A 12,396-nucleotide genomic window follows, 5' to 3' on the forward strand; every position below is an offset into this window, starting at 1 on the left:
GTAATGACGTGCCCACAGTGATCATTTTGGACCTAATTACATTTTAATATAAAACATAATATCCCTCCAGTAACTTTTGGTGAATCTGTGGTACTGAATAATGGCTTTGTAATGACATCATCCCATGCCCATTACACCCTAACTAGAAACCACTGTGATTTGCGTCCATTGACTGAAGTGACAACAGAGATACATTCGTTCTCTTTTTAACCCACACTGTGTAAAAAGAAAGCAGATTAAGAGTGGCAAAATACATTTTGAGGAAGAAACACAACCAAATAACTCATGCATTTGAAAACTGTGTGAATATACTTTGATTTGCTGACCACCAGCTTCTTTTAAAAAGACATTGTAATTTAAGAAATGACAACGAGAGCAGAGATTTTGGGCGAGCCAATATATTGCGGGATAGGAAAGTATGTAAATGTGACGAGGAAAATATAACGTCATAAAAAGAAGATGTTTAGGACATTCAATATATATTTTTTAAATGTATGACATGAAACACGATACATGTGTGTTATTAACGCTCCTTTGTTAGTTTAATTAGCCTAAATAACCCTCGTTAGACAGAGTTAGCTCCCCCCCATATTGCGTTTGGTACAGCCCACAGCTCCTTTTGATAGCTACATCGTCAGGAACTAGAGCACAACATGTTGGAGACCATAGCCAGGCTGTTCCCCTCAGAGTTAACTTTTTAATCCCGGTTTTGTCGCGTTATCACACACAAGAGAAGGAGGCGGAGGAGGTCGGGGAGAGAAAAGGGACTGCAAAGTCAGTCATGGTATGAGGTTAGCGTGAAATCCGGAGCGTCCACTTGCAACAGAAGCCCGTTGATATTTAACTGTGAGAAGAAGAAAAAGAAGAAGAAGGAGAAGAAGAAGGAGAAGAAGAACAAGAGGGAAAAGGGAAAGGGAAGCCCGGAGAAGCAAGAGAAAGCGGGGTACAAGATGCAGCTGGCCGCGGTGCTGTGGGGCTCCCTGATAACTTTGCTTCTGAGCCAGAGTCCAGGTAAGAAAATGTCGGTTTAAAACGCTGCAAAGTGGAGTTGAAACTGCATGTGAGCGTGTTTTGGAAAACGTGAACCGTATTTTGCACGAGCGTTTTAAGGAGTGTTTTTGATTTATTTATGTGTAATCTCTATGAATTGCTTTGAATTGCACAGTTAGAAATAGAAACCAAGCAGCCAAGTCCCCCGTATTAGAGAGCGCTATTAATGTGGTTAAAATAGAAACTGTAGTGGAAAATGTTTAAGCGTTAATGCTTTTTAAAAAATCTTGTTTGACAACATGCTTGTGAAAGTGGGGAGGCAATGGCCCGTTATTGTTGTTATTGGTTTAACGTTTATTATTTCACTTTTATACTTGTTATGTTTTGCAATCTTTTAAGCTGTTTTGCATATTTTGTGCACTCCGTACCCTACTTGTCCTGCATGGCAGCTATATGCTTGGACGTTTATTAAATGTTGTATCGCGTTGAATTCAGAATATATATGGATTTTAAATGTTTACAATGTTTTACTGTGTAACATGCAAGTTAGGTTGTGTACTACAGTATGAGTGGTGTATGGTCATGCATTGTGTGCTGTCAGATCTCAAGGCAGATTGCCTTCAGCCCTGGTTGATGATTAAAGCGAATAAAACCCCACATCATAAATCAGTTAAAATTGAATATGTAGATGCCCAGAAAAATAATGCCTTGAAATGCACACATAATTTTGTGCATTTGCCTGGATTATAAGCTGGTAGAAGGTTCTGTGCACTAACTCAAAAACACATTTTTACTTTTCTGTTATGCAAAACATTCATTGACAAAACTGCGTCCTTGGTATAGACATTAATATTTTGGTGGATGCAGCCTATCAGTTAAAAAGAAAAAAAGAAAGAACAACCATGCTGGTGTGGACTGTGATTGCAGGTGAACTGAGTTGTTTATCTATGATAACCTACATCCTGCCCCCAGCAGCACTTGTAATGGGTCTTAGTGATTTCCACCACCCCCTTCCTATGTTTTCTCTAACACCTTGTATTTACAACATGTTAGAACAGCCGCTGGAATGCAAAGACCCTACGTAAGCTATTTCTGAACAAACACACAAACTCGCACACACGCAGCAGGCTGAGCATCATGCACAAACACACAGTCACACGCATGGATGCTGTGCCCTCTGACATGACATGAAGAGATTACCAGACAGGATAGCAACATTTTTATCTGTAATTGGCAGGTTGGAACTCAAAAGGATGCTGATGTAATTGTGATGCCTTCTAAATGTCACCAGGAGACTGTCTCCAAAATGTCAGCAAGATAAGAGTCAATATCCAATTGAAAACAAAAGCTCCCCTGAATGATCCACATCCTATTATAGTTGGCTCTTTCATCCTTTCAGATATAGTTATCAACCTTTTCCCCCGCCTCCCCTCTCTATCTGGGGCGGGGATGCCATGCTTGTTTGATAATGGACTTGTTCTGTCATAAAGCAATTAACTCTGGCGGGCCTGTATCATGTCCTAAACTGTCGTTGGCTTTTGTGCATGATTCGGAGCGGCTGTTTTTGGCATTTTCCATTGTGGCGCACACCAAGTAGCTGAAATGACAATGTTTTTGTAAGGCCAGTGCCTGGTAAAGGGTGTTAATTTTCTGTTCAAGGTCTTTATATTTGATCATTATCATACCAGAAAGTTTTCCCCTGTGGGTTTAATGTTTGTCAGATTGGAAAATCGTCTGAAATAGCGTTTAGGCCCAACCCTCATGTGACAGTGTCAGTCAGTATCGCACTAATGTCATTATTTTAGTAGCTAGCAGTTCCTAAAGACGGGACCTCATACCACAGCTATCCAGTGGTTGGGAAACTCCAAGATGGATGCAAAACCAATCTAGACACATGTCCTTGAGCTTTTAATTGAATGAAATAAAATGTTCAAAGCAAAAATACAATTCCAGTGGGTCCAGAATTAAAATGTTTATCATATTGGCAACGTGATAAATCACTGTAACCCTGATATAGCTGCAGTTGGTTTTCTTGACTCTTGTATTATAAGATGTGCTTTGTTGGCTCATGGAACGATACATTAAGTGGTAAAGGCTATCATTTCTAGGCTGTATGTTTGTGAATGGCATTATAAAGACCAGTCGCCAGTCCCAGCTGACATTGGATGACCCAGGGCTACAATTTATTACTTTGTGTGTGAGTGTGAGAGAGAGTCCCTAACATGTGTCCGAGGTCAAGATGCCTTCTCAGCTAAGTCTAGTGGCCTTGCAGTAATAGTCTGAGTGGGTTTAATGACGTGTTGGGGAGGGTTTTATATGGTTTAATGATGTCGTCTGGGACACAGGACAACCCCTCACCCACTCCTGTGACCCTCTTCATTTACCATTCAACTCTTTATTAGACTCAGTGGTTCTATCTGAACCTTTTGGTGTTGCTTCGCTAAAGGCATCACTGAACCTTAGATAACGTCTGTACTTACGGTAAAGCATAATTGACAGATAAATCTATAATCCAATGTGGATTGGGAATGGTAAGAAATATTCAATTTTCATGATGATCCTTCTCCTGAATAACTGAACATGGCTAAACTGAGACAGTGGTTTGTATAAATCGGACATTTTGGCAACTGTCCAAAAACTACTTCTTTGAGTGTGGTTGGCTGGTTTTATCTTCTGCAGCCAAACAAGGAAAAAAATAGACAAAGAAAAGGGTAATGACCCTAAAATACAAGAAAAAGTGGTGGGATGCAATTATTCAGATCATTAAAAAAAATGTCTATTGCAGTTTACCAGAACCAAAGGCTACACTTCCAATCAACCTAGCTTGTTTTGTCGATGTTAATGTTAAAAAAAACGAAGTATTAGAAAAAACTATCTGCGCCAACCCTCATTTTATGTGTGTGACTGCTTTCTAGATCGAGCTCTACACATCATTGATCCAACTATACAATATTAAAAGCCAATTTGGTTTGAAGAACCAAAGATTTGCTAAGAGATGGCTGTATAAGTAATGTTTTAAACAGATGTATCTTTATAGTTCAAAAATATTGATTGTAACCTTTATAGTTTAGAAAGATTAAAACCAAACACAATCCTGTGTCAGGATCTCTGCTTTGCCGCCTTTTGGAAACCATTTTCATGATTATTGGAAAGGTTGTTGAAAAACTTTTCTTGGCTTTGTGTTTACTCTCCTTCATTGCTCTGCGGGGCAAGTTGCTGGCGGCATTTATGCCCTTCCCTGCAGCCTGTATCCCCTCATCGGATTGATTAGTCCCCTGACATTACCCTCCTCATCCTGGTCTAACACACACTCACCCTCTCATTAGTGGCCTTTTCACAGAACCTGCAGGCGTGGTTTTGCGTGCATAACGAGCACTTGAATTTTAAATGGAGTATTTGTCTTGGAGAATAGTTCCAACACCACATTTGATTAAGTGTACTCAGAGTAATTGTGTTGGTATTAATAGTGTTGCAATGTTGATATTACAGAACAGCTTAGTCTACGGACAGATTTATTGCCCGCCACAAGTTGTTTTTGGTACAGATTCCACTCTGCAGGCGACAATACTTTTCTCAGACAGAGAACGGTTGTTTTTGAGGATGGGGCCGTAGCTCAAGGTCTATGAAACGGGACTCCTTTGTATGTACTCTTGGCAGGGGTTGATTGTTTTGGCATTTCTGCACATTCATCTTCCACTCTGGTGACTTTCTGAAGCTATTCGGGGGCTTCAGGGGTAGGACCAGGGTGAAAGTTCCTTTAATGGATCTGAGACCGGAGGTGCTGAGTGTATGTGATTTTTCTATCCTGAATGTATACATGTGTTTGTGCCCTCTTCTGGTCTAGCTGGTTAGGTTGGTGTCAGCCAGGCTTTTGCTTTCACCAGGGGAAGGCAGACCAGGCCACCTGATACCCCCTCTGTGCTTTGTATGTCCCTGCTGAGGGGATGGAATTGCACCTCCAAGGTAGCATTGAAGGTAACCTATGATTACTTGATTCGAAGCCCCCCCCCCCTTCAACATTCCCATGTGGATAAATGTCAGACCCCTTTCTCCCCCACCACTTCGCTCCTCGTGTTCCTTCACCTTTCTATAAATCACCTGCCTCTCACCCTGCAAGACCAGCCTCCTCTTCGACGACCCCCGGGCAGACTCTCGTCTTTAGGGTCGTTTCTGATTTCAGAACATGATGCCTTGGGCCCTAGGCACATTTCAATTATATTCACAGTACTAATATATGTCACAGATGTGTGCTTTGAAAGCACACGAGCAAGCAAACAAACAAAGTCAACCATTTGAGAGCAACGTTTTGTGGTGTAACAGAAATGGATCCGTGTCAAAGTTTAAATTCTGTTGCTTTTACACAGAGGATGGGAGGTTTTATTATATAGATGATGTTGGAGATCATTTAAAGTTCAGTGTAGCGGCCTTGGTCTCTGACTGAAGAATTTTAGATGCATTTCAATATAATGGTTGGATCATTTAGAAAATGCCATTGGGTCTGCCGCTCAGGTTGAGCGTACATGATTAATCGTAGGCTTGGGGGTTTGATACCTACCTCCTCCGACTTGTCACATGGCAAGTGTCCTTGAGCAAGACACTAAACCCTAAATTGCTCCCGTTGGTGGAGTAATTGGCCATCGGTGGGTGAGTGTGAATAAATGAATGTTAGACGAGGTCCTACATTCAAGTCCGTTCCAGTCTCGATCTGGCAACAACAGCAACCCAATTTTACTTAAAAAACTGCTATCCTTTTACCCAGTTTTATTCAGTTTAATGAACATTGTTTGAGTGCTCAGAACAAAAATACATAATAAGAATCCTCGTGTAACACAATGAATACTCCAACTGTTCAGTGAAACTGTTACTTTCTACTGTCTTTAATAACGTGTGTTACTTCAAATTCAGGCCACGTCATGATAGAGGTTTAATATCAAAAGGGACGTTAGTCGTTTTTTAGGCCACACAGTATGAATCAAAGTTCCTTTGGGGTGCGGATTATTGGAGAGCGTAATAAACTCTGGTTCTTTGTCTCAGTGGGGGTCTGCTGTAAAGGACGGCAAGATAAGCAGGGCTGGAGACTTGCTGTCTGAGCAACACAAGTGAAGGGGGGGGGGGGGGGGGGGGGCACACAAAGACATTTTGAAGGACACACATTTGTACGGATCCATAGTAACTTAATTCTCATCACTCATCACTCTTCCCCCTGAAAAAGCATCTTCAGGAACGCTGATGCAATGATTGCAAACATGGTAGAAACATCAGCGTGTAAGAATCGTGGCTTTGGCACATTTTTGTGATGAAAGGCCTCTTTTCGCCCCCAACTGTTTGTTTCAGCCAAGCTTTAAAAATAAGCCACTTATTCTTGTGTATTTTCTCGTAACCACATGATCATGGGATGACAGAAAGAAAACATTTGTCTCATGCCAGTGTCTGTATGAGTTCAGTCTTCCTAGGGGCGACTCAGAATTTGTGCCAGCCATATTTTCAGCGTGTCTAATGGCTTAAACTTGACAGTGGGTCACACGCAAACACATATGGTTTTGAGGAGACTTTTCTCTGTTGGCAGAAGAAACATCCGAACAATTTGTCAGTGCAGGACAGTTGTCTCCTTGTCCTTTTTTGGGAATAGTTTACCCAATCAATCTTGGAGATGGATGGCCAGTTGAGAGGTTTATTTCTAAATAGACAGCAGTAAATCCTTAATATCCCTCTTGAAATATAGTGATATTTTACTGTCAATATTTCTTAATGCCAACACATGCCATGAAAAGATCCAAACCAACAATGATCTGCTTAAAACACACAGCCATTGATAAATGATTCACACTTTTGCACAGCATTAGGTGAAATGTTTTATGCTTTATAACCATGAAGAAGGCCACAGCAGAATGTTGACTTAATCCCACATACCGTTGTAAGTAGACACTCACCAGGGAACTGAATATATCCAATCATCTGTAGCTGAAAATAGTCCGCATCAAATGCTCAATGTTTCCCTGTTTGAGTATTGTTTGTTAAAAACTAAAGCACCCAGCTGCTAATAGGTTATAAATAACTACAGAGAAAGACAGGCTTTACTAACTGGACCAGGCCTCATTTACTATGCTGAGGTCATGGATGTGTGTGTATGTGTGCACAGGCATGCTTTCTACTACAGATCACAAAAAGCTCGCCCGCTATGCAGCCTCATTGAAGGGAAAAGACAAGGCTTTTTCTGTTAATGATGTCAGAGCTGTGACTCCAGTTTTTTATTCTCTCCCCACAATACTCATCACACAAACACACACACACACACTTGCTTGCTTTCTATTTTATTTGTTTTGTGTTACAGACCTGTCGGACCACTCCTGCAGCTTAATTAACTCCTCCCCTGTTAATCAGCGTTTCTGAACAATTGACGCTTAAGCAGATAATTGCGAAATATGCTTTTTGAGGTGGAGCTATGTTTCTTATTCGGAGGCAATAACATCACAAGCTAGCTAGAACACGTAAGCTGCAAACTTTTGGTAAACACCTAATCCTAACTAAAAATAATGTGTATGACCATTTTTGTCCCTTTTCTTCCTTTTTTAAGTAAAGTATGATACGTTTCTTTGTCACACAGCATTCTTTATTCTCACATGGGATTATTTTCCTTCTTTTTCTTCTCTCCTGATCATATCTTTACTCCCCTCATGCAAAGCTCCTTAAACTCTTCCAGGCTGCTTATGGTCAACATCTCTAACTGTCTCGCCCACCCTCTCTGTTCACCAATGGTGGTCCTGCAGATGGGGGCCTGCAGCTGTCCCATAGCTCACCTCCAAAAGGTGCCTGAATGAAGGCCCCTCAACTCTCTCATCATGCCTGTATGCACAAACAACTCTTTCTGCCATTTGTTCAGGAACACACACAAACACCCGCAGCTTCCATGAAGCTTCAGATAAGATGAGAGTGTGATATGATTTGACTGAGACCCCCCACAAACTTTCTCTCCAAAAACACTTGAGTGTTTAAATCCTGTAACACGTCAACAAATCCGGTCTCGCTTTAACACTGTTGGCATCCTAAAAATAAAAGTCATTCTTGTAGTCTTCAGGTAGTTGCAAATGGTTCAAATTTCACATTTAGCTTCTGTCTACCTATTGTCTGATTTTGTTGGGTACTAGCTCAGCTAGGCAAAGAAACGGCTGAACAAATGTTGGTGCCTTCCTATCACACTGCTTACAGTATGAGCACATGGTGTACCAGTGTCGCCTTTCCCCCTATGAGACAACTACAGGGAAGCACCTGCTACGCATCTGATGTCCCTCTAGCTGTTGAAACCAGTAGAAGGAAAGCTGCAGTACCAATGGAATTAAAACCGTGTCCAAAGAAATCTCAGACACACTCACAAATACCTGACTTAAAGCGACACCAACTTCCAGAGGCTTCAGCATCTATGTTTGACAATAAAAGTAAAAGAGAAAGAAAGAGAAGCTGACAGCCTTTTGTTTAGTTTTATTAAACATTTCATACTGTACATACTTGCAGAAGTAGACAAAAATAAAAAATCTGGAGATCGGTACCATCATTTTCTATATCAATTTATATATCTTAATTAATCACTTTAATCAAGGAGTTAAAATGTAAGAAAATAAAAAGGTGATTTCAGAAGACTATTTTAGCATTCCTTTCAGCACTACAAACATGGATTCAATGTGTGTTAAAAATAAAAAGATATGATTGTCAATGATATCATTATGCTTTTATACTAATTATGAACTCTTACATACTGTTGAAAAGACTTTGAAAAAACAATGAACATTCTATGTCTAACATTACCTATTTCATTAGTTGACTCATCTTCACGATAACTACTGTCTGCCACATATGCCACCCTAACTGCTAGCTAGCAAAAGGCTGATATGTACAATCACCCCCATTTAACTGTTTAAAAGTAATTATTCCAGAGAGTAGCTCGTCTTCACACGCTTACACACACAGCCGCAGCTGAGACTTCCTCAGGGCTTGTATGATCTCAGAGTGCCTTTCCCCTTCTAGAGTGACATTTTTCACTTTTGTCCGCTCGATACTTCCTCACAGTGATGTCACCTGAACGTGTGAGAGCTGATATCTGATTCCGGGCAAACATACACACCCACACACACACACACACACACACACACACACACACACACTCCTTTACTTGAAAGACCCACCCACTACTACATCCCCTTTGAAATTCATTCTTCATGGAGTTCAAAATGTGTGTCCCACATCTATCTTTTTGCTATACGTCTTCATGCTGATGCTTCTTCTTTACATTCTTCCCCCAACTCTTTCTTCTTTACCATTTGTCTTTCAACAGACCCTTACCCTACAGGCCTTAACAGAGCCAGGCCTGTGATGAAGCAAATGGAGGTGGTAGTTGTGAAGGTGGTAAGGGTCTTTATTATACAAACACTGGAGGGCTTTCGAGGCACCCTTTGAGGCCTGGAACTGGAATTGGGACGCTACTGAAAGCCCTGCACTCCCTAATGAACTCGAGTGGCCCATAGAAGCTGGGCCTTTTCACAGAAGCCAAGGAGGACAAAGTGTCAAAACAAGCCCAGCCCCTCTTCGTTCACAGGGGCTAAACGCCGCCTTTTGACTCTGTGGAGTGTGGGCATCTGAAGGGGAGGCCATGAGGAGAAAGGAGGGGGAGGCAGAATGTACTTGTTAAAACAATGGCCTCTTAAATCAAGCAACCCTTTTTGCCTCTCTTCTTCTCCTTAGCTCCTCTGCTCCCGCCTCCCTAACCCCCTCCTTGTATCGCCTCTACTTCCAATTAGAACTACTCTTGCACAAGCAGTTGAAAGCCCCATATATCGCAGGGGCCTCAAAGGAGAGGCTTTGGAGTTGCGTCTCTGTAGCAGTGTTGCCTCTATGAAAGGCCTTAGTATTCAGAGGAGAGCCCTGTTTGGGCTCCTCAAAGCACTCAATCTGCCACTGGGGACTTGTGTACCATCATGTCCCCTCCATTCGCCGCCTCTACACTCCCTTTTTCCTTCTTTCTGAGCCACTCCACCCCCTCCATTCCTCGTCTCAACGTTCTCCGTCCCACCCTCAGCCAAACCGCTTTCTTCTGTCTGTGACCCCTCCGTTTCTCCTCCATGCTTGGCTGCTCGCGGGGGCCAGGGCAGGAGCCATGCATGGCCGGGGCCCGCGCGCTTGCTGCCCCCCCCCCCCCCTTAGTTGTTTAGCCATGGATGAAAAGCAGAGACAAATATGTCTGTGGTTCAAAGTCCATCCCGGCAATTACAGTGACTGATTAAAGAGTTGGCCTACACAGGCAGCTATGTATAATACTACAACTCCCACTCAGTGTTTCATAACAGCACCTTTAGAACAGAACTGAGCTCAGCAGCGCCTGATAATGGCCCGTGGCTGGCTGAGCCCACTGTTTACAGTGCAGTGACCGAGAGCTGGTGCCATAAAAGGCGCCACGAGTGTTTTACGGTTTGAGTTTATAATTAGGAGAATCGACAATGTTGTTATTCCTGTACATTAAATGGAACAAAAAAAATGCAATTGTGAAAGAAAATATGAGGATTCAATAAGTAGACTAGGGTTGCAGCTATCAGTCGACTATGGTTATTTGGCATATTTTTTTGCCATTTTATATCTTAAATAACTAATCGATTCGTTGAAAAAAAATCAACAGCAAAGTTACCATCATTGGTTTCCCTGGACTGGCCATGATGTTGAAATTGTCCTTGTGTCTTCATCCTTGGGTTTGCCGTAAAATTCTCTCTCCTTCCTCGCCAAACAGCCACATCATTCTTGCAGCTCTGAAGATCTGTATGATAACCAAATACTAGGTACTGTTAGTTTTTGTTTGTATGGGAGGTGGTATGTTTGATTTACTTTAAACTTCCCTGTCATCATCTCATTTTTTGAATTCAGTACTGTGATTACAGCCCAGGAGCAATTTCAGGTGTAAATGTAAATTCTCAGCGAGATTGAGCCATTTTTGAACTTTTAAACTTCTCAAATAAGTGCTGTACTTATTACTTTATAGTTGTAGTTGATTTGACTGATGTGTGTTGGAAAGATAATGTGTTTGCCAAATATCTATTAGCTTTGTGTTGATCCCAATCAAGGATTTTGCCATTTGAAATGATCTAGTTGTGACACAACAATGTGTTTACAGTGCTTGAGTAGGCCTCAAAACATGTAATGTAGAATCTATTTAGAAAGTAGATGTCTTCATAAAGGTAGGCAAGCTTTTCTTTTTTATTATTATCAAGATGCAGTAGATTTCTGCTGGAAGGAAGAAAAGAATAGTGAGTGTACAGTATAACGGGGACTTTGCCTGAGTATTGGAGTAGCCACTCCCGTGGGCCATGGTTAGTATTTATGCCTTGAGGCCATACTAGAAGAAATAATAACAACACTATTCACCAGAACCAGGGGAACCATCTGCCTGGACCGAAGGGAACTAGTGCAGGCCGCAACAATGCTCTGCTGAGAGTCGGCACTAATTGGGTCAGCTTGATTTTCCACTTTTGTTGCTAGGTGGTTGATCTATGGGGCTTCTATTCTGAGCAGCGCCTACTTAAGTTATTGTATTGGCCATCAAGAGACAAATCCATCTATGTTAGGCAAAGTCCATCGTCTCACATTGTCCTCATTTTTCATTTAGCCCACTTTTATTTTAAAGAGCCTGATCTAAATCAAAGTCCTGGCTCCAAATGGCATCTCTAAAAGGCTTCTTTCCACTTGTTTTATATTTTTTGTGTTTAAACGGTGTTTATCTGGGAGGCTTTGGCCTTGAATGTCCGCTTTATGTCACAGAAGGCAGGGACACCACAAGCTCATATGGGGATAATTTAGGATGGGCCCTCTGCATTATGGGCTCCTTTATACCAGTCAGGGTGCTCTGTGGTCTACCTAATGCTAATCCATGCAGTATGTTGGCATTTTTTGTGTGTGATTAAAAGAGAAGACCTAGTTTAGTAGTTAAGGTTTGACCTGAGTGGTAGTCTTAAGGAACATGTGGAACGCTTAACTTGGCAGCAACAACAATTTCGTCACAGAAATGTTGATTTATTCATTTTTTCCCTCCTGCTGAGATTAGACAAAGAAAGAAATCTTGTTCATCGGAGAGCCCAAAGGCTCCTGCATATATTTCCATTGGTGGTAGATGCTGGAACGTTCATTGCTCTTAAGTTATGAGGTGATTGGGGATAGAGCAGGCAAGGATGTTTTTGTACAGACCTGAAGGATTGGTGCTGCTTACAGATCCTATCCAGGTGTTAGCCTGGGAGGGAAAGGAAATCGGGGGCACAGTTCAATCAGAGCCAGGCCTGGTCCCTGCCCTGTACTCTCGAGTAGAATACTGGGGTTGGACTGGGTTATTGAAAAACTCTGGTAACTATCTCTTTTAGTTTGATCAGTTCAATCGTA

At 41.7% G+C, this 12,396-nt stretch overlaps 1 protein-coding gene across 3 annotated transcripts in view; it reads left to right on the forward strand.

The window, feature by feature from the left end:
• The first annotated feature begins 670 nt into the window (after positions 1-670).
• Positions 671-12,396, forward strand: part of lrp4 (low density lipoprotein receptor-related protein 4) — a 108,715-nt gene continuing 96,989 nt past the window's right edge. For all 3 annotated transcript variants that reach the window (XM_063882050.1, XM_063882051.1, XM_063882052.1), the window contains exon 1: positions 671-1,011. In XM_063882050.1, coding sequence (XP_063738120.1) covers positions 951-1,011 — 61 coding nt within the window. In that variant the 5' untranslated portion in view covers positions 671-950. The remainder of the gene's footprint in view (positions 1,012-12,396) is intronic.

Source organism: Eleginops maclovinus, chromosome 4 (genome assembly GCF_036324505.1).
Source record: "Eleginops maclovinus isolate JMC-PN-2008 ecotype Puerto Natales chromosome 4, JC_Emac_rtc_rv5, whole genome shotgun sequence".
Lineage (NCBI taxonomy): Eukaryota > Metazoa > Chordata > Actinopteri > Perciformes > Eleginopidae > Eleginops > Eleginops maclovinus.